This window comes from Cajanus cajan, chromosome 5 (assembly GCF_000230855.2).
Source record: "Cajanus cajan strain Asha chromosome 5, NIPB_CcT2T_4, whole genome shotgun sequence".
NCBI classification, from domain to species: Eukaryota; Viridiplantae; Streptophyta; class Magnoliopsida; order Fabales; family Fabaceae; genus Cajanus; species Cajanus cajan.
The window spans coordinates 58,647,993-58,672,300 of record NC_138521.1 but is presented as its reverse complement, the minus strand read 5'-3'; the positions used below and the strand labels follow the sequence as shown (position 1 = coordinate 58,672,300).

Here is a 24,308-nt window from a genome sequence, read left to right as displayed (position 1 = left end):
TTTAAACCTCTGTTCAAATTGAGCTGAGATGGCAAACGAAGAAAATCCACTTAGAATTACATCATCAACTTTGAATGCTTCTTCAAGCATTTTGCAAAGAGCTGTTGGTGGGAATCCAAGGTTGATGGTAGAGATTTTCGATGGCAGCGGTCATTTCGGCATGTGGCAAAGTGAGGTTCTAGATGCTCTTTTTCAGCAAGGTCTAGACATTACAATTGAAGGAAAGAAACCAGAAAGTATGGGAGAGGAAGATTGGAAGACCCTCAATCGATTGGCATGTGGTACAATAAGGTCATGCTTATCAAGAGAGCAGAAGTATGCATTCTGCAAAGAGACCTCTGCTAGTAAGTTGATGACGGAGTTGGAGGAAAAGTTCTTGAAGAAAAGCAGTCAGAATAAACTTCACATGAAGAAAAGGCTGTTTCGGTTCACTTACATTCCTGGTGCCACAATGAATGATCACATCACTAGTTTTAATCAGCTTGTTGCTGATTTGTTAAACCTGGACGTGACTTTTGAAGATGAGGATCTTGCCCTAATGTTGTTAGGATCACTTCCTGAAGAGTTTGAGTTTCTGGAAACAACTCTACTCCATGGGAAGGTTGCTGTGTCTCTAAATGAAGTTTGTGGAGCCCTATACAGCTATGAACTGAGGAGAAAAGACAAAAAAGATAGCTCAGAGAAGGCTAATGAAGCTTTGGTTGCAAGAGGACGTCCGGTGATCCAGGCGAAAGGAAAGAAGAAGCGATCGAAGTCGAAGGCTAAAGTTGGGAAAGATGAGTGTGCCTTTTGTCGAGAAAAGGGGCATTGGAAGAAAGATTGTCCTAAACTAAAAAACAAAGGTCAATCTAAGACTGTTGCAGATTCAAATGTAGCTGAGTATGTTGATGACTCAGATTATTCACTTGCTGTTTCTGGTTCAACCAGCTCTTCTAGTGCTTGGCTTCTTGATTCGGGATGCAGCAATCATATGTGTCCTAATCGAGAATGGTTCTATGATTTCAGAGAACTAGAAGAAGGAGTTGTTTATACAGCAAATGATGTTCCTCTTACCACACATGGGATTGGTTCTATTCGATTGAAGAATCGTGATGGAGCAATCAGAACTTTGAAGGATGTTCGTTTTGTCCCGAGTTTATCAAGAAATCTCATTTCTGTGGGAGCCTTAGAAGAGAAGGGTTTCATGGTGCACGCAGAAGGTGGAGTAATGAAGATAATCTCTGGAGCTCTGGTGGTAATGAAAGGAGTTCGGAAAAATAATAGGTTGTACTATTACCAAGGTACTACTATTATTGGAACTGCAGCAGTGGCATCCAGTGACGAGAAGGAGTTGGAGTCGGCCAAGTTATGGCATATGCGGCTGGGACACGCTGGTGAAAGATCCTTGAATTTACTCATGAAACAAGGATTGTTGAAAAATATTCAGGCTTGCAAATTGGACTTTTGTGAGCATTGTGTCAAAGGGAAGAAGACAAGGGTGAAATTTGGAACAGCTATCCATGATACTAAAGGTATTTTGGATTATGTTCATTCTGATGTGTGGGGACCTTCAAAAACAGCATCATTGGCAGGAAACCACTACTATGTCACCTTTGTTGATGATTTTTCCCGGAGAATTTGGGTGTATGCAATAAAGACTAAGGATGAGGTGCTTGGAATTTTCCTTAAATGGAAAAAGAGGATGGAAACCCAAACTGGGCGAAAGATCAAGCATTTTCGAACAGACAATGGTGGGGAGTACACGAGTGATCCATTTAAGAAGGCTTGCGAAGAAAGCGGCATTGTCAGACACTTCACAGTCAAGCACACACCACAACAAAATGGAGTGGCAGAACGCATGAATCGAACATTGCTGGAGAAAGTTCGGTGTATGTTGTCCAATGCTGGATTGGGCAAACAGTTTTGGGCTGAAGCTGTTGTATATGCGAGTCATCTTATCAATCGCCTACCATCAAGTGCAATTGGTGGCAAAACACCACTAGAGAAATGGTTCGGAAAACCTGCTACAGATTATGATTCCTTACATGTATTTGGCTGCACTGCTTATTATCATGTTAAGGAGTCAAAATTGGATCCTCGTGCAAAGAAAGCAATTTTTCATGGGGATTGCATCTGGTGTAAAAGGATATCGTCTTTGGTGCCTAGAGACCAAGAAGACAATCATTAGCAGGGATGTCACCTTTGATGAATCTACCATGTTGGGAAAGGTGACAACAGAACAAAAGAAGAATGGTACTCCAAAACAGGTGGAGTTTGAAAGGAAGATTGTTTTTCCAGCAAATGATGAAGAAAAAACTCCTATGGTAGATGAGGAGTCAGATGAAGAAGAGGTTCATATCCAAGAACCTCCACAGCAACTTGAATCAATTGCATTAAGAAAGCCAAAGAGGACAACCATAATGCCTGCTCGTTATGTTGATATGGTGTCCTATGCATCTCCAGTTGCAAGTGATGATATTCCTACCACTTATATTGAAGCAGTCAAAGGTTCAGAAGAAGATAAGTGGAGAAGTGCCATGTCCGAAGAAATGGAGTCCCTTAGAAGGAACCAGACTTGGAAGTTAGCAAATCTTCCAAAGGGAAAGAAAGCAATTGGGTGCAAATGGGTATATGCAAAGAAAGATGGATTTCCTGACAAGTCAGAAGTGCGCTACAAAGCAAGGTTAGTAGCCAAAGGTTATGCTCAGAAGGAAGGAATTGACTACAATGAGGTGTTTTCTCCAGTTGTAAAACACTCTTCCATCCGTGTTCTGTTGGCTTTGGTGGCACAATTGGATATGGAACTGGTTCAAATGGATGTAAAGACGGCATTTTTACATGGAGACTTGGAGGAGGAAATCTATATGACTCAGCCTGAAGGGTTCAAGGTTGCTGGAAAAGAAAATATGTTTTGTAAACTTGAAAAATCGTTGTACGGATTGAAGCAATCACCAAGACAATGGTACAAACGATTTGACAAGTTTATGTTGAGGCAAAAGTACACAAGGAGCAAGTACGATCACTGTGTGTATTTGCGCAAGCTGCATGATGGATCTTTTATATATCTTCTTCTTTATGTTGATGATATGTTGATTGCTTCCAAGAACAAAGAGGAAATTGAGAAGTTAAAAACTCAATTAAATGGTGAATTTGAAATGAAGGATCTTGGTGAAGCAAAGAAGATTCTTGGCATGGAGATAAGTAGAGACAGAAAATTGGGAAGACTTTGTTTAACTCAGAAAGAGTATTTGAAAAGGGTACTAAAACGTTTTGGCATATCTGATGAATCCAAACCTGTTAGTACACCACTTGCTTCTCATTTTAAACTCAGTGCAAATTTATCTCCAAGAGATGCAGCAGAGAAAGCCTACATGTCTAAAGTTCCATATGCTAGCGCTGTTGGAAGCTTAATGTATGCTATGGTGTGTACAAGGCCTGACATTTCTTATGCAGTAGGGGTTGTGAGCAGGTACATGCATAATCCAGGAAAAGAGCATTGGCAAGCTGTGAAATGGATTCTACGGTACATTCTGAACACTGTAGATGTTGGTTTGGTATTTCAGCAGGAACAAGATGGTCAAAATGTGGTTGGATATTGTGATTCCAACTATGCTGGAGATCTGGATAATCGTCGATCAACTACTGGCTATGTTTTTACTTTGGCAAAAGCACCGGTATGTTGGAGGTCTACTTTACAGTCAACTGTAGCTTTGTCTACAACAGAGGCAGAGTATATGGCTTTGACAGAGGCTGTGAAGGAAGCAATTTGGCTTCAAGGGTTGCTTGGTGAATTAGGAATTCTACAAAAGCATGTGAAGGTGCATTGTGATAGTCAAAGTGCAATCATGTTGGCAAAGAATCAAACTTACCATGCAAGGACGAAGCATATTGATGTTCGTTACCACTTCATAAGAGAGATTATCGAAGAAGGTGGAGTGGCTATCCAGAAGATAAGGACCACAGAGAATCCAGCTGATATATTGACAAAGGTAGTAGATTCAATCAAGTTCCAACACTGTTTGGACTTGATTAATATTATCAAAATTTGAAGACTGCATTGGTAGAGACTATCAAAGATGAGAGATTTGAAAATATGAAATTTGCCAAGGTGGAGATTTGTTGAATATGGTGTGGCAAATTTAGTCCCACATCGAATAAGTTTTTTTTGATGTGGCCAAATTAGTCCCACATTGGATAGGTTTGGGAATGTGTAGTGCCTTAGGTTCTATATATAGAAACCCTTCCCTTCACTTTGAAATCATCCCAACTACAAGTTCATTTGTAACTTCTAAGGCTTGTAGTTTTCTCTTCTCTCTCTATTGTAATATTTCTTAGTGAAATATATTTGGTAGTGTCCGAGGAAGTAGGCATAATTGGCTGAACCTCGTTAAATTCTTGGTGTTCTTTCTTTCTTGTTTTGCTTTTGGTTTAAAATTTGCTAGACGTTTCCGCAACAGAAAAGCTCAAAAATCATCTAAAAAAACTTGAATCATGATATCATTTCACATCGTCAATCAATATGAGATTTATAACTGCGCGTGTGAGTTGTAAACATGTTTATGGCCGAGTAATCCGCAACCACTCTATTTGCCCTATGTATGGGATTGTTTCCCAAGACAAAGATTATAAACACTTTTCTTATTTAGTTGATTATATGGTGCAGACAAAGAAAAGGATTTAATAATGAAGGGCATGCAAGTTAGCTTCATCATATATATACACGCTTTGCTAAGGGGTATATGTCACTTGGGAAAAAAAATCTAACAATCATACATTATCAGTCAAACTTTGAAGGCGGTTCTTAATTTGTTTACTAGCTGTTGGTTTCTTCTGTCCAATTATGATTGGTCTCTTTCTGCACATATACACTTTCAGCCCAAGCAATGTTAAATTGAATTTGCTTGCAACCATAAACTAAAAAAATTAAAGACAAAATAGACATCCACTTCCTCTTTTTCAGGTATGTATATCACATACATGCATCTCTAGCTAGTATTCTTGTGGGAAAGAGATAATACAAACTAATGACCCAAACATATATAGCTGCAATCTGGAAAGAGGAAAGGCATGTTTTGCTCGAATATCTATGCGTATCCTCCATGATTGTTCATCATAGAGAAGGAAAATAAAGTGAAAAAACAAATAGACAAACAAAAAGCAAGAATGAAAGAACACAGTGGCTCGTGTTATGGATTTTTTAAACAATGAGAAAGCATTTTGGAAAGAAAAGTTAAAGAAGCCAAATATTGGTGGGCCTTGTGGAAGGAATTCTATGTAGTCTATGATGGAATCTTGAGACCCCTCGTGCAGTGCAACTAAAATTCATGTGTAGGAAGTGCACGAGTGGTGAGCTGGTTGCAATTGTCCTATTCTATAGTTTTTTATTTCTTTTATTTTAACCTGAGTTTATGCAATATCTTTAAGTAAGGGAAAGAAAACAATTAAAAAAGACAAAGGAAAATAAAGGGTCTTTTGCTTTACAAGCAATAGACAGAAAGAAAGTATAGGCACGAATAATGCAATGGGCCACGAGAAAAAAATTCTTCTGCTTCTAATGCAACAAAAAATATCCCTGGGGTGTCATGGGTGTCTAAAGTGATAAACTGCACAGGCACATTGATTGCAAGTGTTTTAAAGTAAACCTAGTGTTGTGTTGTGTTGTGTCCCATCTTCCTTCTCATCACTCCTTTTACTTTTCATTTGGACTCCACACATTGTTTATCCTACTATACTAGTTTCTTCAAGCTGATTAAGGGTCATTCTTACAATTTTTAAAATACAGAAGTAGTTGGAGACAACCAACTGCTCTTGCCCCTTCTGAATTATTTGTTGATACATCAAAACTGTTCAAATATTTTTTTTTAATGCCTTGTATAGTTTTTTGGTTATTGAATATGAGAGTTGCGGTTAAGCTTCAACTAAAAAATAGTAACAATAACCATACGTCAACATCTAGAAGAAAAATTTACAATACTTTTTATTTATGGTTCAGAAAAATTAAGATTAGAAAAACCATAATTAAATCCGTATTACAACTAATGTGAGTGTAAGACTCAATTAGATGTACCAACCCCTGTTGGCAAATATTTTACACTATCTGTCTACACATCAATGTAAATACTTGTATAGACATTGTATCATTTTATTTTATTTTTTTTGTAAATTTCACCTTCTATAAATCACACTCATAATAATATGGAATCATCCACTCATACCGACTTTGGCGGAGTAAATATATAGATCAGAAATTTTGTAGAATAAAATGGTATGGACAAAGTTTTGTGCAAATTGCGTGCTTTATTGGCTCATTCAATTTTATTCTTTTATATATTTAGCAGGATGTAGATCTGGTGGCGAACTTGTTTAGTTCCTGAAATTATGGAGAAGAAAAGAGGCCAACCTATATAGTTGATCGGAGAAGTTGTTCATGTTCCAGTAGTAGTTAACATTAAGCTACAAATGTCTTTTTGTTCGAGGATTACTCTTCAGCTTGTTCAATTTATTGCTATATGTTTTATCTTCGGTAATTATCTGTCTGATGTAAATGTATTATGCGTTTTAAGCCACATATATATTTCTTTAAAATGACACAAGAATAACGATGAATTTGTGATGATGATGAAGGGTGATTACACTAAAAAGTAATATCTGAATACATTAATTGATGTCCAATATGTCAACCTTTACTATACACAATTATTATGCATGAACCCAGTTGCTCAACCGAAGGGAATTTAATCATCTCTCAGTTGTATCTGGCTTCCCTGAATGTACTATATTTAATTTCCACACATCTAAGCAATCATGGAGAGGGATAAATTAGTTTTTGGTAGTTTGAGCGTCCAATTGCTCCTCTGTCTCTCACATCACATGTGGGAAAGATTGAAAACACAGATCAGCTGGTTGCTTCTGAGATGCTTTGTAAAGAGGGTTGCCATGTTCTTGACTTAGCTGTGGCACTAACACCATTATTAGTTGAATTAGTCCTTGACCCATGTCTTTCAGGTCTGCTTTCCTGAAAATCATAATTCAAAAATATAAATTAAACAGGTGAAAGCACCTAACACATATTAGCATTAAACAAAACTCTCTCTCTTTCCCTTTCTTCAATAAAATCAAGTAATATAATTCCTTGCAATTAAACTTAAAACTCAACACTTGGTTGGTTCATGTAAATTTTCTTATGTACACATCTCAGCCATTAGGGAGTAAGAGGGGTCAAGAAAATGAAAATTACGAAGTATTAAGTTCCCAAACAAACTAGTAAAGCCTTAATTAATTAGTTAGTAGAAATACATCTGAATCAATTTGCAAAACCAACCCTTTTAAGAAACACTCCAACAACTATTTACTGTTAACAAAAAAGATATGGCTTGACTAAAAATTGATTGACAATAAGCAGAAAGACTACATGAAGCACCACTCAAGCTGTTCCTGCTCTTGAAAATTTAACAATCATAAACAACTAGGGAGGTAAAGACACTAAAAACCAAACTTTGATTGAGATTTACCTGATTGTCCTCCGGCTCAGTCCTCCTTGCTGCTTTGTCTGTCCTTTCCTTCATCAGATTTGGCTTTTGTGCTGATTCTGACAAGTTTCTCTTCATCTTTGCTTGTTTCTTTGCCCAAAGACCCTTCATAACCTCTGAAAAAAGCAGCACATAAAGGTTCAAATTTGGAACAAAGCATAAAACTTCTTAAGGGGAAAGAACAACATAGAAGAGCTAAAAAGTCAAAGGGTGATGCTGAAAGTTGGAACTAACCTTGAGCTGAGATGAGTCTATAAACTTGGCCAAGCATAAGGGTATCTGTTGGCTTGAGAAGCTTGATTCGGGTAAGACGAACAGGGTTGGTGGTGTTGTTGATATTGTTGTTATCACTCTTATTTGTGCAATTTTCTTTGTCCTTGGAGGTACACAATGTGGTGGAGATAAGAAGAGCAACATAGTGATCAGGATTGGTCTTCATGACTTCACTAGCACTCACAGGCCAATACAACCTTTCTACTTTCCCATTGGGTTGTTGTATGACTAGAGTTGCAGTGTCAATGGCTTGGCAATTCCCCATTCTCTCACTCTCAAACACACAACAAAAAGAGGATAATAACAAGGAAGTTGGAACTTGGAAGAAGGGAGTGTTGAAGTACTTCACTGGAATATTTATAGCAGCCACAAGTATTGGAGGGGCAAACAAAGTGATATCCTTGGAGACCTATAAATAGTGGCTGATGAGGCTTTTTAAGTCTAACCAGTGTAAGATTAAAAAAGGGTGGTAGAAAGATAGATTTTGGGAAAAAGAAAAGATAGAGTCGAACAAAAAAAAAACAAAAAAAAAAGATGAAAGAGAAGTAGTGAAAGTGTTTAGCAACACTGGAGGGGTGAGGAAACAGACTAAAGTGAAGGGGACCTTGGCAGGGTAGGTGATGTGATGTGCACCTCTAAGACGTTACATTCTCGTGGTCTACCATCTTAGGGTAAATGAAATGTCACTGTTCATAAGGTAATTCATTCCCATGGATGTCACCCACTTACCCAAGTCATGTCTCCCTAGTCCCTAGGCCCTAGGTTATATACCCTAGTTTAGTTTATAGTATACTTTATAGGTATAGGGTATAATCTTTTATATTTCACGTTTTGGATTTCAGAACTCCGACATTGACGCAAGAACAGTGGCCATCCACTACACTCCAAAGGAGGAAAAGAAAAGTGGCCATTAAATTAACAACAATGCTGCATGCAAGAAAAAATAATTGTTCACAAATGACATGTTTGATCAGGTATGCAAGTATACCAACATTTTTCTTTTTACCATAGTTATAACCTCAATTTTTTTTTATAATTATGTTACTAGTATAGGATATTTATCAATTTTATTGATGAGTAATATGTATCAAAAAATTTGGTTAATTATATTTAGTAAGATTTTATCTCTCAATCACATTTTTTATATATATAAAATTTGAACCTGAAATTTTGTTTAAGAGAATCAAGTTTGGTATAACTTAGATTATCAGATTTATTGGTAGATATAACCTCTTCTTCTATTTATTGTTTCATTTTCCCTTAATTCTTTTTGTCTTTACTTGTATAATTTTTCAATAATCTCTTTAATTATAATAATAATTATGGGTTAATAAGACTTTTATGGATAGAGATTAAAATCTAATGTTAGTAACATGAAATAGTAATCTAATGTGATTATCTAAGTACAAAAATATAAAGAATTCCATGTCAAATTTCATGGTTTGTAAATTGACCTAACCTTAGAAAATAAAAAATATTACATATAATTATATACAAAAAATATTACTATAAATACAATATATGTAGATATAAATATATTTAGCATATGGCATTATAACTTCACAATTTTAGTATTAATTCTGAATAAGATCAACAAAATATATTGTGTATCATTATAATCTATACTTATAATTTTTAATAATATGAAAATATATATTGTGTAGGTAAAAGTAATCTTTAATGATAAATATTGTGTCATTATAGAGTGTGTATATTATATTTATGTGATAATTTTTTATAGTGCGATTAAAAAATATAGGATGGTAAAAGAGCAAATTACAATTTTTTTAGTTTAGAGATTTAATTTTTTAAAAAAATTAGAAGGTCCAAATAAAAAATTATGTATTAATTAACCTAATTATTTGAAAACTTTTATTACTCGTTTAGAAAGTTATAGGAATTAATTTATATCTGCTTTGAATTCAAACAAAAGAAAAAAATAGACACTGAAATGAACACAAAATTAAAAATTATATTACCCCATATTTTATTTTTCATTAATAAGTGGCATTTTTTAGCGAATAATAAAAACTTTAGTACACAAAATAACAAAATCTAATAATTTGCTCGTTTGCTGATATTGTATTTGACAATATTATATCTAAATGTAATTATAATAAATATTTTTAATAATTTATTAAAATTAAAATGTGAAAGTAAGCTTATAAAAAGGAAAAGTAGGGGTTCGGATTACATTATTTATCATGATACTAATCTTGTAAGGATAGTTACTTCTCATTCTAGTCCCACTATCTTTTATCGTATATCCTATTGTATTTCTTGATTATCAATAATAAAATTGTCAAATTCCTTCTATAAAAAAAGATACGTAAGAAATAATAATTTTTTGGTTGACCCAAATTATTTGTAATCATGTAGGGTAGTAATTTAGTGCAGCAGTATATAACGTCTCTATCTCTTAAGATAATACAACTTAATGACTTATATTCCAAAGGAAATACAAATGCATCAAGTTTGTTAGATGATAGCCTGGCACTGCCACTGCCACAGTAACGGACACGGCCCATGTGTTCTCTCATGAGTCATGACTATGCCATTAAGATCGACACATTCACTTTTTTATTTTACAAATAATATAAATAAAAAACATTATCGTAAACATTTAATTGATTTATAATTGTGTATATTCAAATGTTAATGATGTGGTGAGTGGTGAGTGGTAAGTAGTAGCATGTTTGACAAGAACAAGTAGTTGAGTGGCACTGCCAATGATTAACGCCAAATGTAGAGATGCATGAAGATTTCAATCACTTGTATTGGATGTTCGTGTTCTTTCATAATCATAGCAGAATGAGAATGAGAATGAGAATGTGCATAATCCATAAAGCCATATGTGTATTATATAATGAATACATTGGTTTGAATGCGTTTGCGTTACAAAAGAAAGAAGCAGCATCCGATTACGAAATGGTCCCATCCCAATCGGGCTTTCTGATTCAAGGCCCACCCTCTCTCCCGCCATTTCTCTAAACTCCTCCAAGAATATGTTCCTTTCCTTTACAATATTTCTTATTTTATTAAACCAAATTATTATTCGTGTTTTGATACTTTGCTGCTGCTTGTACCTATCATTATTCATTATCATTACTTCCTCTGTCGACTATGCCTATGGAACTTCACAAACTCATTTTCTGCTTTGTCTTTCCTACAATCAACTAGCATATGCATATCTTCTTCTTGGATATCGTGGATCAAATCTATCTATATCTTCACTAAGACTATTATTTACTACTGTTCCTTTAAATGGTTCTTCAAGATTTTTATACCAAAATCAAGAAATATACTAACCTTTTATACTTTCTATAAAACAATCTTGAATATATATGATAAATAAATGATACAATGACGTTTAAAGTAATCTTACATTGTCACCTAATTAAAAACTATTATTTATAGTAAATTATTGACTTTTATATTAAACACATAAAAGATTGTATCAATCGTAATACTTTATTAGTAGATAGTAGTGCAAAACTATTTTTTACTGTTAATGCATGACAACATAACTATTTAACTCTATTATACTTTTTTTTTTATTCTTACTTTACAATAAATGCATTGGTTATAAATGTATAATTTTTCATAGAACTTGTTTGGATACAAATTAGAAATGTTTCTAAAAACTTTTCTACCGAAAAAAAAGAGGAAATATTTTAGAGAAGTTCACAAAGTGTTTCTAAACTTGTATGTAAACAAACTAATACTCAATTATAAACAAAATAAACAAACGATAAAAAAGATAAAATAAATTACTTATGCACTAATTAAAATTCATTAACATCATTTAATTTTGTTATTCTCAATTAAAAATAACTTTTTTCTTATATTACATTTCATTAGAAATTGGTATTAAGAATATAAAAAAAATTATAGATAAAATCTTATTAATTGAAGAGTATTTAAGAGAAGATAACATTAAATAAGATAAAATTATTTAAGATTTACTTATATTTAGGTTTACCATTCATGATTTTATTTTTTGTTTATTTTTTAGTTTGAGTGGAACAAATTAATAAAAGAAATAAGTAGAAAATAAAGTATATTTGACAAAAGAAAATAGTTTTATTTTAAAATTTAAATATCACTGTGTGTGAAAATTTATTTATTAAAAAATTATATTTCACTATAAAATACCTTACTTTACTTAAAAATTGAACAAGACTTTTTAAAGAATTGACGATTAAAAAGAAACACCATATATTTTGATAAAATTAATTAACATCCCTCCATTTGGCCAATCCCATTGGGTTCTAGTTAATGTTGAAAATAGATCGAAAAAGAAATGACGTTAAAAAATTAACGTGTGATTGAAATGTATTTTAAATTTTTTAAAAAAAATTATTGAAAATATAATTATTTTTGCACTTACTGTAAAATTAATTTTAAATTTTCAAAAAAATCCAAACTATCATTATTATATATAAATAAATTATTTTGACCTCTTTAGTGATTTTGACCATAAACAAATTGGTCATGGATACAGAGCCAGTCAACGTTAGCATTGTCGGGATGTGTCATGAATAAATTCAAAACACTCTTTCAAATGGTAGTGTACATGCTAAATCTTCTGCTCCTTTGATTAATTTTGGAAGAAAAAATTGAAAATATATAATTTATCCATTTTTACTTAAATATAATGTTTAATAGCTTAATTTATAAAAATGAAAAGGTATAATTTTTATTATTTTATTTATTTAAGTTAATGTTGCTAAATTTGAACTTTTCTCATCTTAGTTAACCCCAAAGACAAGTTCACTTGTCAACTTTTAAAACAAATAGTTATGCAATAATGACACATATGAATAAGTCTTTTCATTCCTACTAGTTAAAATTAGAAATTAAACACAATTTTTCTTGTGTTTTATATCCTCACATGTAAATTAATATTGATGATGATGTGATAATTTTAAAAAAGTTAGTGATTAATTCTAACCTTAAATGAGATTATGTCTATCCTAATTTAAATTTTTTACAATAAATAAATAAATAAATAACAACAACTTGGAACAATGTATAATGTATCTAGAACAAATATTGTCACCATGCTCTTCACCTACAAGGTCAATTTCCCCATGAGGAACCGTAAAACAACATTGCAGCTTCTAGCCAACACGTGTCAAGGCCTCAGCCAGATGTGTATTGATCTCAAGGTGATGCTTCTATTTCATTCTTGTTATTTTGTAGCCCTTTGCATTTGTTCTTTTCTTCTTCTTTGAGATTAAATTTTCGCCTTTGCTTAACGCAAACACCATAAACCTATCATATATAAATATTACGCTCAAAAGTCAGATTTAACTCCTAAATTACCCATCAAATCGAAGAAAGATGCGAATAATCATAGACAACCAATATATGTAGTGAGCTAATAATGTTGGGCCAGATTAGGGGGTGGTCATTTTCCCTGCTCCTCATTATGACTTATGGAGTTATGGTTTTAGTTTCAATAGTAGAATAATTTTCGGATCAGTTTTTCGAAGGCTCACGCTAGGTTGTATTTTTCAGTGTTACCCCAAAGAGATTAGCAATGAATGACGAAGCCAAATGCTGGGGTCGGTGGATATTTCTTCCAAAATCAATTGTACCATAAAATAGTACTAGTGTCATATTGATACAATGGTTATGCAAATTTGCAATGATTTAATAATCTCCTCTTACATGGAAACAACCCTCATATATTAGGAATGTCATGAATTGTGCAAAACAAAAAGATTACAATATTGGAGATTTTCATTCATTTTCTATCTACATTTGCAGTCTCTGATTGGCGCTTAATAATATTTCTTTGCTATGATCTTGGAAGTTAAATTTTTATTCTAAATTCCCACGTTTATTATCAAATGCAACGCAAATATAAACAATATACTAGATCTAATACATGTTAAGTTCAGCTGTTGGATATGTACTCAATCCCTTTGATAATGCCCATGTAATTCTTCCTCTTTTGTGCTTCGGCCCCACTGGTTATCATTTCCCAAAAAGGTAAGTAATCTGAAACCATCACGTCACGTATTTGTAGTCTCGTAGATACTCAAATTTTCAATTTACAAAAAAAAAAATAATAAGCTAAAAACAATGCACTGTATGAAATAAAGATTATAAAAGTGAACATAATGAATGATAAATAAATTGCGCACTTTACTACAGTTACAGTGAATCCATTTTCCAAGTCAGCATTTACAGAATGAAAAGCAATAAAACAAATGTTCTAGAATATTCTATATAGCAAAAGAGGACTTCATATAACTATAACCTGTAATAAGATCAAATCTCATATTATTACAAGTCAAATCATGGCCTTTTGTGAAACAATATTCGATGAAACCCCCTTACTAACTCAGCTGCACAGTTACACAGATGGGAAGTATTTGTTTAGGTTGAAAGGCAGTGAATAAAACTCCTCACTTCTTGTGTCAGTCTTGAAGGATCGGTACTTGTCCCACCAATGTTTTCCTCTGTCTTTCCGAATAGCACCTTCCTTCTTATGTAGTGTGTTGTCCAAGAAATATGCCACACAACCAGCAACAAATGCTTTTGATTGGAATGGGACGTTGATTATATCATTGAACTGCAAGGTACATTAAAAATGTTTGTGTAAGTGAATTCATGACAAAAGAACAAATTAATCCAAGATCCATAGTTCCATACCCATCTTGCTCCTGTGTGAACTGGACCAAAACCATTAATTGCTGTGTACTCATTGAAGTACTGTGACACAGACAAGCCCAAGAAGATTGAGAAGCCTAGAACAAACTTTGTTCTAAAACTGTTGAGGTTGCAGAATTGAAGAAAACTTAGACCCCCAGCTCCTACAAATAATGAATGGAAGTGGAACATTACATGCTGTTTATCGCAAGTATCAAAATAAGTCAAAAGTTTGAATGTCTTATGAGTATATATTAAATCACGCATACCAACATAAGCAAAGAACAAGCAGTACAGTGCCGCAACAATAGGAGGTGGAATGGAGGCAAAAACAGCTCCAAATTTCCCTGCATAAAAAGAAAAATTAGCAAGAGCTGATGGGAATAAATGCACTAGGTTAAGACAAATTACATATTCAAATTACATGCACTGGATCGAGCTTCATCTTCAACTCACCGAGAATTGAAAAGAAAATCATAAAACCAGCAGATATTTGCACAACTCTTCGACTGCCAACACGAGTCAAAGCCAAAAGACCAGCATTTTCTCTATATGGAAACCAAACAAGTATCTTTCATCAACAAGGAAGCTGTTTCCTCTAAATTGGAGTTTCGTATTAAAACGGAATGACTTTATTCTTACATAGATACAGAGGATCCATTGCCAGTTCCAAACAATCCTGATAACAGAATGGCAACTCCCTGAAGAGAATAAATTGCACAATCATCAGTTTTATCAATTGACTTTAAACTAGTACTATATTTGTAAGAATTAAATTTAGATTAAGTTCCTTATATCTTTGTCATCAAATTCTTAAATCAGATAATGAAATGTGATTATCTTTTCTTATTCGGAATCATATTTTTGATGGAGGATATTTAATATTGAAAAATACATCCACGTGTCATTAATTTGAAAATTAGATGACAGGGATCTAAGGAACTTGATTTAAGTTTTCTTCTATTTATAATTGCAATAAAACTTATTTATAGATATATAATTGCAGAAGTACTAGCTATTAGTTACCTGCCAACCGATGCCACGACTAAGAATAGATGGCGGTAATGGTGTGGCACTTGCATACCGATAAACAGCAATATAACCTCCACTGGACTGCTTGTAACAAATGAATTGTTAGTGTATAAATTAATTCTAGTGAAGCAGTACTATCCAATGAAAATGCATACTAGCAAGTAGCACCTGCATAGCACTGAGAGTTAGTGCATTACTACAGAAGCCAAATAATATTTGGTCAGTATGTCATCGTGCATGTAGTAACACTACCACATGCAGGGCCAAATTTTAGTAAATTACATACTAATTACTACTGTTTACCTCAAGTGAATTGCAAACAAAGGTAATATCTATTGCAATGGTTGAATATAGCTTATAAACTAAGAAACAAGAATTTAGATCAATCTCCCACCATCTGAAGCCATTACATTGTACTATACTTCCGGCCATTCATTAGCAAACCAAACAATCTCCAACCTAATTTATGGTGATTTATATAGTAATTATTTTCGTATTGTTGCTGAAGTTATCTTATAAAGCCATTATTTACATTAAGTAGGTAGCATTATCAATATTGTTTACAATTTCCAATCACCATTCAAGAAAAAATCAGCCATTTTTTACATTTGCCAAACTACTGATAAAAATTCCTCAGGGTTAAATTTTAAAAACCTTACTTCAGTACTACATGCTTTTTTCTAAGGAGGCATAAAAGACAAACAAACCTAACCATGATGCTAAGCTACTAGATTGTTAAATTTAATTTAAGAAAGCAGGATAATTTCACTAACGGTCAACAGGAAAAATAAGAAACATCAGACATGTTATCCTAGATGTCTAGCTGCAATGCACTAAAAGAATTCCTGGAAGAGCCAGGGAAGTATTGAATACAAAAGCTAATAAAATAAATACTTATTGCATAGGAAGAATTATAAGAATTAATAAATAAAAAAAGAATTATTATTCCAACTTAAAAAGAGAGAGATAAATGACTTAAAGAAAGAAATTACCTCTACAAGAGCAACAAAGGATGCCATCATCATGGCAAAGGCTTCACCTGCGTCAAATGAAGGTGCTCCCCATTGAAATGGATATGGAACTCGTATCCTAAAACCCAAAATCAATATAGAATACTTCTCCGTAAATTTCAAGTCACAAAGCCTTGACTAAATAGTAAATTACCCTATAACAATAAAATAATATCTCAATGGTGCAAGAGTCCAACTGAAATAATATTAATTATTGTAATGGAAGGGTAAAATGTGTTTTTAGTCCTTGAAGATTTGGTTAAAATTAGTTTTAGTCCTTGCATTTTAAAAAACGTGGTTTTAGTCCTTGTCTTTCTTAAATGCTAACATGGCTAACGGCTATCACATGCAACATATTTGACACATGGCATGTGTCAACGTGTAATTTTCAATTTTTTGGTCCATGTAAAATTGTCAAACTTGATCTTGGTTCTTGTAAATTGGTCAAATTAAATGTGATTTTGATCCTTGCATTTAAAAATAGTGGTTTATGTCCTCCACCTTTTGAAATATATTGAAAATAATCCCTATTACTCACTTTGTAAGAGTGGCTGCTCTAACAACATGTGGACATATCCCATATGAGTGTGGCATGGATGACACGTGGTCTGCTGCAACAATAGACTAGTGACTCGAATATAAATTTGGAGTCAAAAACCTAAAATGCATGTTCCTTTACACCCTTCACTAACCAACATTTGAACCTCTAATTCAACAAACTCTGCAAAACTTCATATCAAGATATGACCTTAAATTTCTTTGGTACAGACATGTTCAGTGGTTAGTCCCTTTTTCACTTGACCTTCAAAAAGCCTTAAGGGTGTCTAGATAAGTTTTTTTGTTTGTCTTTAGATCACCACGTTATAGGTGTGAAGTATCCACTAATTTTGCTGATAACTAATTTCCACCAGAAAATCAAGTTGGACACCTTTAGTGGAGGTTCCCCTCCCAACCATTTTCTTTTTCATTCATAAGGCTTGAACATGAGACTTAGCTTAAGAGATTTGAACCCAATTTCACTACAACCAACGACATGTTGGTGGTATCTAGATAAGTTATTCAATATCCAAGCCAAGGTTGAGATTTTTCACCCTTGCACAATTTCAGCTATAATGAGGCAAAAAATATCAAGGGATGTCACAGCTCTTCAATCCTTTTGGGATACCTTACCCAAAAAGGTTACGCATTAGGTAGAGTTGATGTTAAAAACACTACTTCACTCAATTGAAATCTTTAAATCCCATGGGGAGAATTTTTTTGACAGTCGAGTCCAAAGGGTCTAACCAAGGATTGTGTCAATACCAATGAAATTTGAGCCTTATCCATGTCATTAGCAGAGTTTTGCAAAGGCTGTTGAGTTAGAGCTTCTAGTGTTGGAACCATGTTAGTTATCAAATGATATCAAGGAGCAGGCACTAGAGAATTTTTATGCCCAATTTAGATTTGAGTCACTTGTCTGTCATTACAACAGCCACATGGCTGCCACATGCCATCCATGTCACAAATTTCCATGTGTTGTTACAGCAACATCCTAACGGAGTAATAAGAACTACGTTTACTATATTTCAAAAATTGAAGGTACATTTCTAAATTTATGATGCAATCACAGAAATAAAATAGCATAGTAAAATATTACCCAAATTTAAGGACATTTTGGTAATTAAATAATCAGCTAATAAAGAAAAAAACTACCATTTAGAGTAAATAGTCATTGAAAGTCCAAAACTAACCATGGGGCAGCTTCTATTAAACCAGCACGATCAGTGCGGCAGGTTGACTGTGTTTTAGGTGCAGCATGGTTGTAGGCCCCTCCAACAGTGAGCAGATAAGCATATAGCCATACAATTGCAACTGTAAATAGAACAGCGAAACGGTCGAAGACATGTTTTCCTGCATGTAGCACATGGGGTACAAACTGCATGAAAACCATCAACTGTTATCAACAAAGTTTCAAAGAAGCCAGCCACCATGACATAGAAGTAAAGAAATCAAGAGAACAAAATGAACTGAGATCATGATTCTAAGATTATTTTATGTAGACACTGGGTTTATGACACTGAAGAACTCTACCTGTGAAACAAATACTAGCAATATAAGCTCTGGCAGTCCAATCTCTATGCATTTAGCAATCTACACAAAAGCTGGGCATCAATATTGAATTATTTTTATCTATGAGCTTTGAACCCAAGCAATTTAAATATGTACTTACCCCAGGAAAGCCCAACTCATAAAGCCCAAAACCAACAAGAGATACCAAAGGAACTGCTGAAAGTGGACATAAGAACCTGAAGAAAGAAGTTGAACTTGCATCACTTGGGAATATTACACTCAATCAGCGGATTATCAAGTTCTTTTAAGCTTTTTGGCTTATGGGGAATACATGGTTGATAAAAATTCCATCTTACAAATCATTCAAGCATATCAATTTAATATGTACTCCAAACATAAAATCAATTTGGATTTTGGAGTAAAAACAGATGATGAGCATATATGTCAAATACAACCCTGAATCTTGATTACACTTAAATTTAGACATTTTTCAACCATATATGAAGACCAAGAAAATATATCACAGTCACTTACTAAGAACTTGAGACCAACCTTGCAACATTACGCCAAAGGCCACTAAAGCCTAGTACTATTTGAAGAGTTGAAGCAACAATAAGAGCACCTTGGGTTGCCCGCATTATCCTCTTGAATTTCTGAATAGAAGAAAAAATAAAAGCCAAAAGGCATTGGAAGAAAGTGATTAAACTGTTCATGTACACCCAAAAAACAAAATAGTGATCAAGAAATTCCATAAAATAAACATCAGGATCCAATGTCATATTCAGCTCCATGAATTAAAACTACACTCTTTTTTTCTTCTATAAATTGTCACATCACAATGTAAAGGTATGCCACAAGCCCACCAGGAACTGAATCCAAGACCTTGGTCTTTACAGTTTACACAGTTGTAATGTATTGATTTCAACCCTAATTGGAAAATTATGTTTTTTATTATTTCAAATACAATCAAGCACTGCACAGTTTAGTCTTTGATGACACTTATAGCATAAATTTGGTAAAAGATGATATAGATTGCAAATCATGTGGAAGCCTTTATTTAGCAAACATATCAACCGCACACAATTTATAGAAAATAATCTTTCTGATACAAAACCTCTATAGGATCTGGTTCATCACTGAACCGGCCAGCAAGAATAATAGAGATTGTTGTTGGAACATAAGTATAAGACCCTCCAATTACTGCAGGCAATCGAGTTCCAAACAGAGTTTGCAGCAATGTGTTAATTCCAGCTACAAAGAGTAGTGTTTGGATAACTTTTGCCTTCTCCTCCTGCAAAAAATGGACTTTCAATTTTCTCCTTTTTTTATATCTATAATTTTTGGCTAGGAGAATAGTTACAATTGTTCAGATAACCCTTTCAAAATTATTTCATATGACATTTAAAATTGTATTTTTAAGTATATTTAATTTGTTAATTCTTACATTGCCACCTCCCATCTGAGGAACAAGAGCAGTAGGAATTAGCACAGTTGTACCGAGCATCACAAGATAATGTTGAAAACCAAGAAGTATGGCCTCAGCTGCATCATAATGACACCAAATTTCTCATCAAATTAAAGAAGAAAAGGAAAACCAGATACTATCTTAGTCAAATTTTCAACAACATAAGCCCAGGGAAGAAGTAGATACTTAAACTTTAAAACTTCAACTACTTGGCGTGATGTTAGAATACGGCATTTAATTTATCCATAAAATCCAAATTGTTCAATCAGAAGTTGATGAGTGTTGACTGCACGCGACGTTACAAAACGTCCCCAATTCAATAAATGAATAATAAATTTTCCAAAAAAAGAAAAGAAAAACTTATTAATAACTGGTAAAATATTTTAAAATTATTACACCAGGAGCCGGAATTAATAGCAATATCAAAATAGTCTGTAAAGTACCAAACCCGGATCGGGAAATAACTGGGAAGAGCCTCAATACAAATGTAGAATTACAACAGAGTTGCAAGAATGAAGGAAAAAAAAAAAAAAAAGAGGTTTAAATTTTAAAAGAAATTCAATCAATTGGAAATAGCCAAATAGGACATCGAATTGGTTCCAATCAGAAAAAAAAAAAATACTTTTATTTGACTTTCATAAACCAGAACTCAATCCCTCAGATAAACAAATAGAAAAATGAAAAATTATGAGGCATGGCCCGTGAATTAAACAACCAATAACTATTTTTTCCCTGATCCCCTTAAATTTCTTCCACATGCCTTGATGAACACAAAATTACAATCAGTTTAAGAATAAGTTGAATTTTCCAGTGGAATATCTTTATCTCATCAAAGCAACAAAAAGGAAAGAATTTACTGAAAGCCACTTTAAAGAATTAAGAAAAGGGCAGCATGCGCAAAACAAGTAAAGGCAGAATGGCAAAACATGCTTTTAAATATACCATATGGGTAAGGAATCAGGTTCAAAGTAAGAGCAGAGAAATGATGGAATCTATGGTGAGAGAAACTCACGCCATGGAGGAGGACTCGTAATGCAGTAAGAAACATTTGGAAGCTGATCCTTGGGTGGATGTGGCTGTGGCTCATCAATCTTAGGTGCTGGAGCTCCCCCACCTCCTGCCATAACTCTCTTTCACACACTTTCAACAACAAATAGCAAGAACCAATGAATCAAACCCCAAATCTGAAATGAAAAGCAGTCAAAAGTAAGAAGGAAAAGAGAAAGGCACCTAATAAAATAAAGGGAGAAAATGGAATTTGGGTAATAATAGCAGAAAATGATAGAGCAAGCAAGAGTAGCAGACTAGAGAGTTCCTCTGTAGTTAGTAATAGTTTGGACAATAATTGCCAAGTTTAACAAAGAAAATAAATTCAAAGCAGCTTTGAGGCAGCAAAATCAAAGTCAAAAACTGAGGATGTCCACACCAACCACTAAATAAAAAAGAAAGAAAGAAATGGTTTGAGAGAAAAACCAGATGGTGGTGTTATAGGGCAGTGTAGAGTGTTGAGTAAAGCAGACTCAAAACTCGAAAGACTATCAAAAATGAAAATGAACTCACCACACTCTCTCTCCTTCTTCACTTTCTTTCTATTATGTCTACTACCAGCTACTAGAGTCCTTTTTTTTTTCTCTCTCTCTATCTCACTCTAGGTGTATACATCCTTCTAGTAACAGCTATTGTATTCGTATTTTTGTTGTCTCTCTCATGTATAACTCTTTTTTTTTTTGTCCTGAATATCCACCATCGACAGCAGTATCTAATCTCCTCGCTACGTTGAAGACACCTAGTGGGATAGCTGACTCCAAAAACACTAATGTATAACTCTAATTTTACTTTCCGACAAGAAAAATAAGTATTACATTTATGTTATGTTTTTTTCATTTATATTTTTCGCTGTTGTCCTTTGGTTGCGACAGCTGCATATGCCCGCCCTCGTGGCATTATCTAATGATTTCACATATCAAAAGAAAAATACTATTTTTTCCGTTGGGTTATTTTTCTTATTGATTTGTTCTTATTTCAAAGAAATAAAACTCTATTTTCAATATATTAATTGATTATGTTTATTTATATTATTATTTATTATGAATTTATTAATGAGTTTACTTTTTTTAATGTGATATATATTTATTAAATTATTAATACTATAAATTATGTTTCTTGATTGAAAAAATTTATATTTTTGACTTATCAACAATGTCAATAAATATAACTACTGTTCTACTATTAATACAACTTGATTCTATAAGTTTTATTAGAATAAAAATTTAAATTATGACATTATTAATTACTCTTCTATCTTTATTATAAGATAAAAATTAGAATAATTGTTGATTTTTTATAAATTTTACAAAATATTAGTTTTTTTTATTTTATTAAAGATTGTGAAAGTATATGTTTCTTTCTCTTATTTTTTTAACTTTTCAATTGTCATTTATTATTTTTATTAATATAGATACATAAGTCTTTATTGATTTGGTCTTATTTAAAAGAACTAAAAGTCTATTTTAAATATATTAATTGATTATATTTATTTATATTATTATTTATTGTAAATTTATTAATGACTAATCCACTCTTTTTTTTAATGTAACATATATTTATTAAATTATTAATAGTATAAATCATGTTTATTGAGTAAAAAAAATTATGTTTTTGACTTATCAACAATGTTAATAAATATAGCTACTAGTCTACTATTAATACAACTTCACTCTATAAGTTTTATTAGAATAAAAATTTAAGTAATGACATTATTAACTACTCTCCTATCTTTATTATAAGATAAAAAATTATAATAAATTGTTGATTTTTTTTTAGAAAATTTTTATAAATTTTACAAAATATTATTTTTACTTTTATTTTTTATTTTATTAAAAATTGTGAGAGTATGTGTTTCTCTCTCTTATTTTTTTAATTTTTCAATTATCATTTATTATTTTTATTAATATAGGTACATAAGTCTTTATATGGAGTAATATTTTCACCCCTCTCATAGAATTTTAATGATAATTTAAAATAGTAAAATTGGTAAATTATTATTTTATTGTATAAATTTAATAAAATCAATTAATATGACTATTTATATTAATATATATCATTTAGTTAAAAATATCTTATAATAAAGATAGAATAGAGTAAAATTTAACTATTTTTCATTGACTTTGTAACGACCCGCCACGGTCTCTACACTTAGTGGAATCGCACTACAACTAGTTAACTAAGAGAATATTAAACTGGATAACACATACATACAGGCATAAATATAAAGATCGAAATAATTAAGTTTCTGTATATAAAATATAGCACCATATATGTACAGTCATCCCAAAATATTCCTTAGTGCCGGTCAAGCACTGACAAAAAAAAATGTTACCCAGAATGGTAACTCAAAACACGAGACTCAGCTCCTCGTCTCACAACGATCATCTCTACTCCCAAGCTATCCCTGACCTGCTCCCATACCAAGTATGATCATCGCAGTTCCACCACATGGAAAACAGAAGGGTAAGCTAGAATTCAAAGATCAATAATACAAGCACAGAATAAAAATTCTATACTACACATGCATCCCAAATCCTGTCCCTAAGGAACCTTTCATCTCAATCAATCATTCATTCACCAAACATGAAGTCAAACACCACACTTCATCATATTAATAATCATGCAATGAATGCAACTCATGACAGATAGGCATACATATCAATCATCTAATGCGTCGTCACGCATACACCTAGGAGATCTCCATAACAATAGAGCTGTATAAATGACATTCCATCCTACCGAAACCATCCCAACCGTTTTCACGCCCAATGCGCCCGCTCGGTCACAGCTAAACAGGATATATAATCCTCACTCGGGTTTACTCGGATGATGTCACTTACACACTTGGAAGTCCAGATCCACCGTCAGGTATAGCACAGCTGGGTACGGGCTTACCATGACCTTGGCATGCATTAACCAAGTCAATTGTGGAGTTCGCCCACCGACTATCCGCAAGGATCCACGCACCTTCCCGAGTACTTGGTTAAGGGAATAACCCTCGACCTCATACCCCGCTCCAACACTAGCTAAGGACTTAGAGGAGACTCACCCAACCCAGTGGCCTATCTGAGCACCACTCTCCCAAATCCAGTGGCCTCCCAGAGCACCACTCTCATATATTAGTGGCCTATCCAAGCACCACTCTCAAGAGACTCTATGTGAGCTCTTCCAGTTCGAAATATTTTTCCTCTCCTCAAGTCCTAGGCTAGACTCATGCCATAGGCATCACATGCAATCATGCATCATACATCATAATGGTCT

The 24,308-nt window shown here is 33.2% G+C and overlaps 2 protein-coding genes across 4 annotated transcripts; both read right to left on the bottom strand.

The window, feature by feature from the left end:
* Positions 1–6,608: 6,608 nt before the first annotated feature.
* LOC109808935 (uncharacterized) lies at positions 6,609–8,222 on the bottom strand. Its single transcript, XM_020372136.3, has 3 exons — positions 7,743–8,222; positions 7,491–7,624; positions 6,609–6,994 (listed from the first exon to the last, which is right to left on the bottom strand). The coding sequence occupies exons 1-3, from the start codon at positions 8,044–8,046 to the stop codon at positions 6,875–6,877; spliced, it is 558 nt and encodes a 185-aa protein (XP_020227725.1). The 5' UTR covers positions 8,047–8,222; the 3' UTR covers positions 6,609–6,874.
* A 5,695-nt stretch (positions 8,223–13,917) lies between these two features.
* On the bottom strand, positions 13,918–21,715 carry LOC109807895 (nucleobase-ascorbate transporter 6). Of its 3 annotated transcripts, none has more exons than XM_020370598.3 (15): positions 21,561–21,715; positions 21,013–21,184; positions 19,980–20,077; positions 19,650–19,826; positions 19,088–19,188; positions 18,696–18,771; positions 18,557–18,616; positions 18,217–18,401; positions 16,469–16,565; positions 15,471–15,557; positions 15,087–15,145; positions 14,901–14,992; positions 14,714–14,791; positions 14,448–14,608; positions 13,918–14,367 (listed from the first exon to the last, which is right to left on the bottom strand). In XM_020370598.3, the coding sequence occupies exons 2-15, from the start codon at positions 21,122–21,124 to the stop codon at positions 14,149–14,151; spliced, it is 1,602 nt and encodes a 533-aa protein (XP_020226187.1). In that variant the 5' UTR covers positions 21,125–21,184; positions 21,561–21,715; the 3' UTR covers positions 13,918–14,148. The 3 variants fall into 3 exon arrangements, with proteins under 3 accessions (XP_020226187.1, XP_020226186.1, XP_020226188.1); XM_020370597.3 differs by having other exon boundaries at positions 21,474–21,633; XM_020370599.3 differs by lacking the exon at positions 21,561–21,715 and adding an exon at positions 21,231–21,451 and having other exon boundaries at positions 21,013–21,140.
* Positions 21,716–24,308: the final 2,593 nt, after the last annotated feature.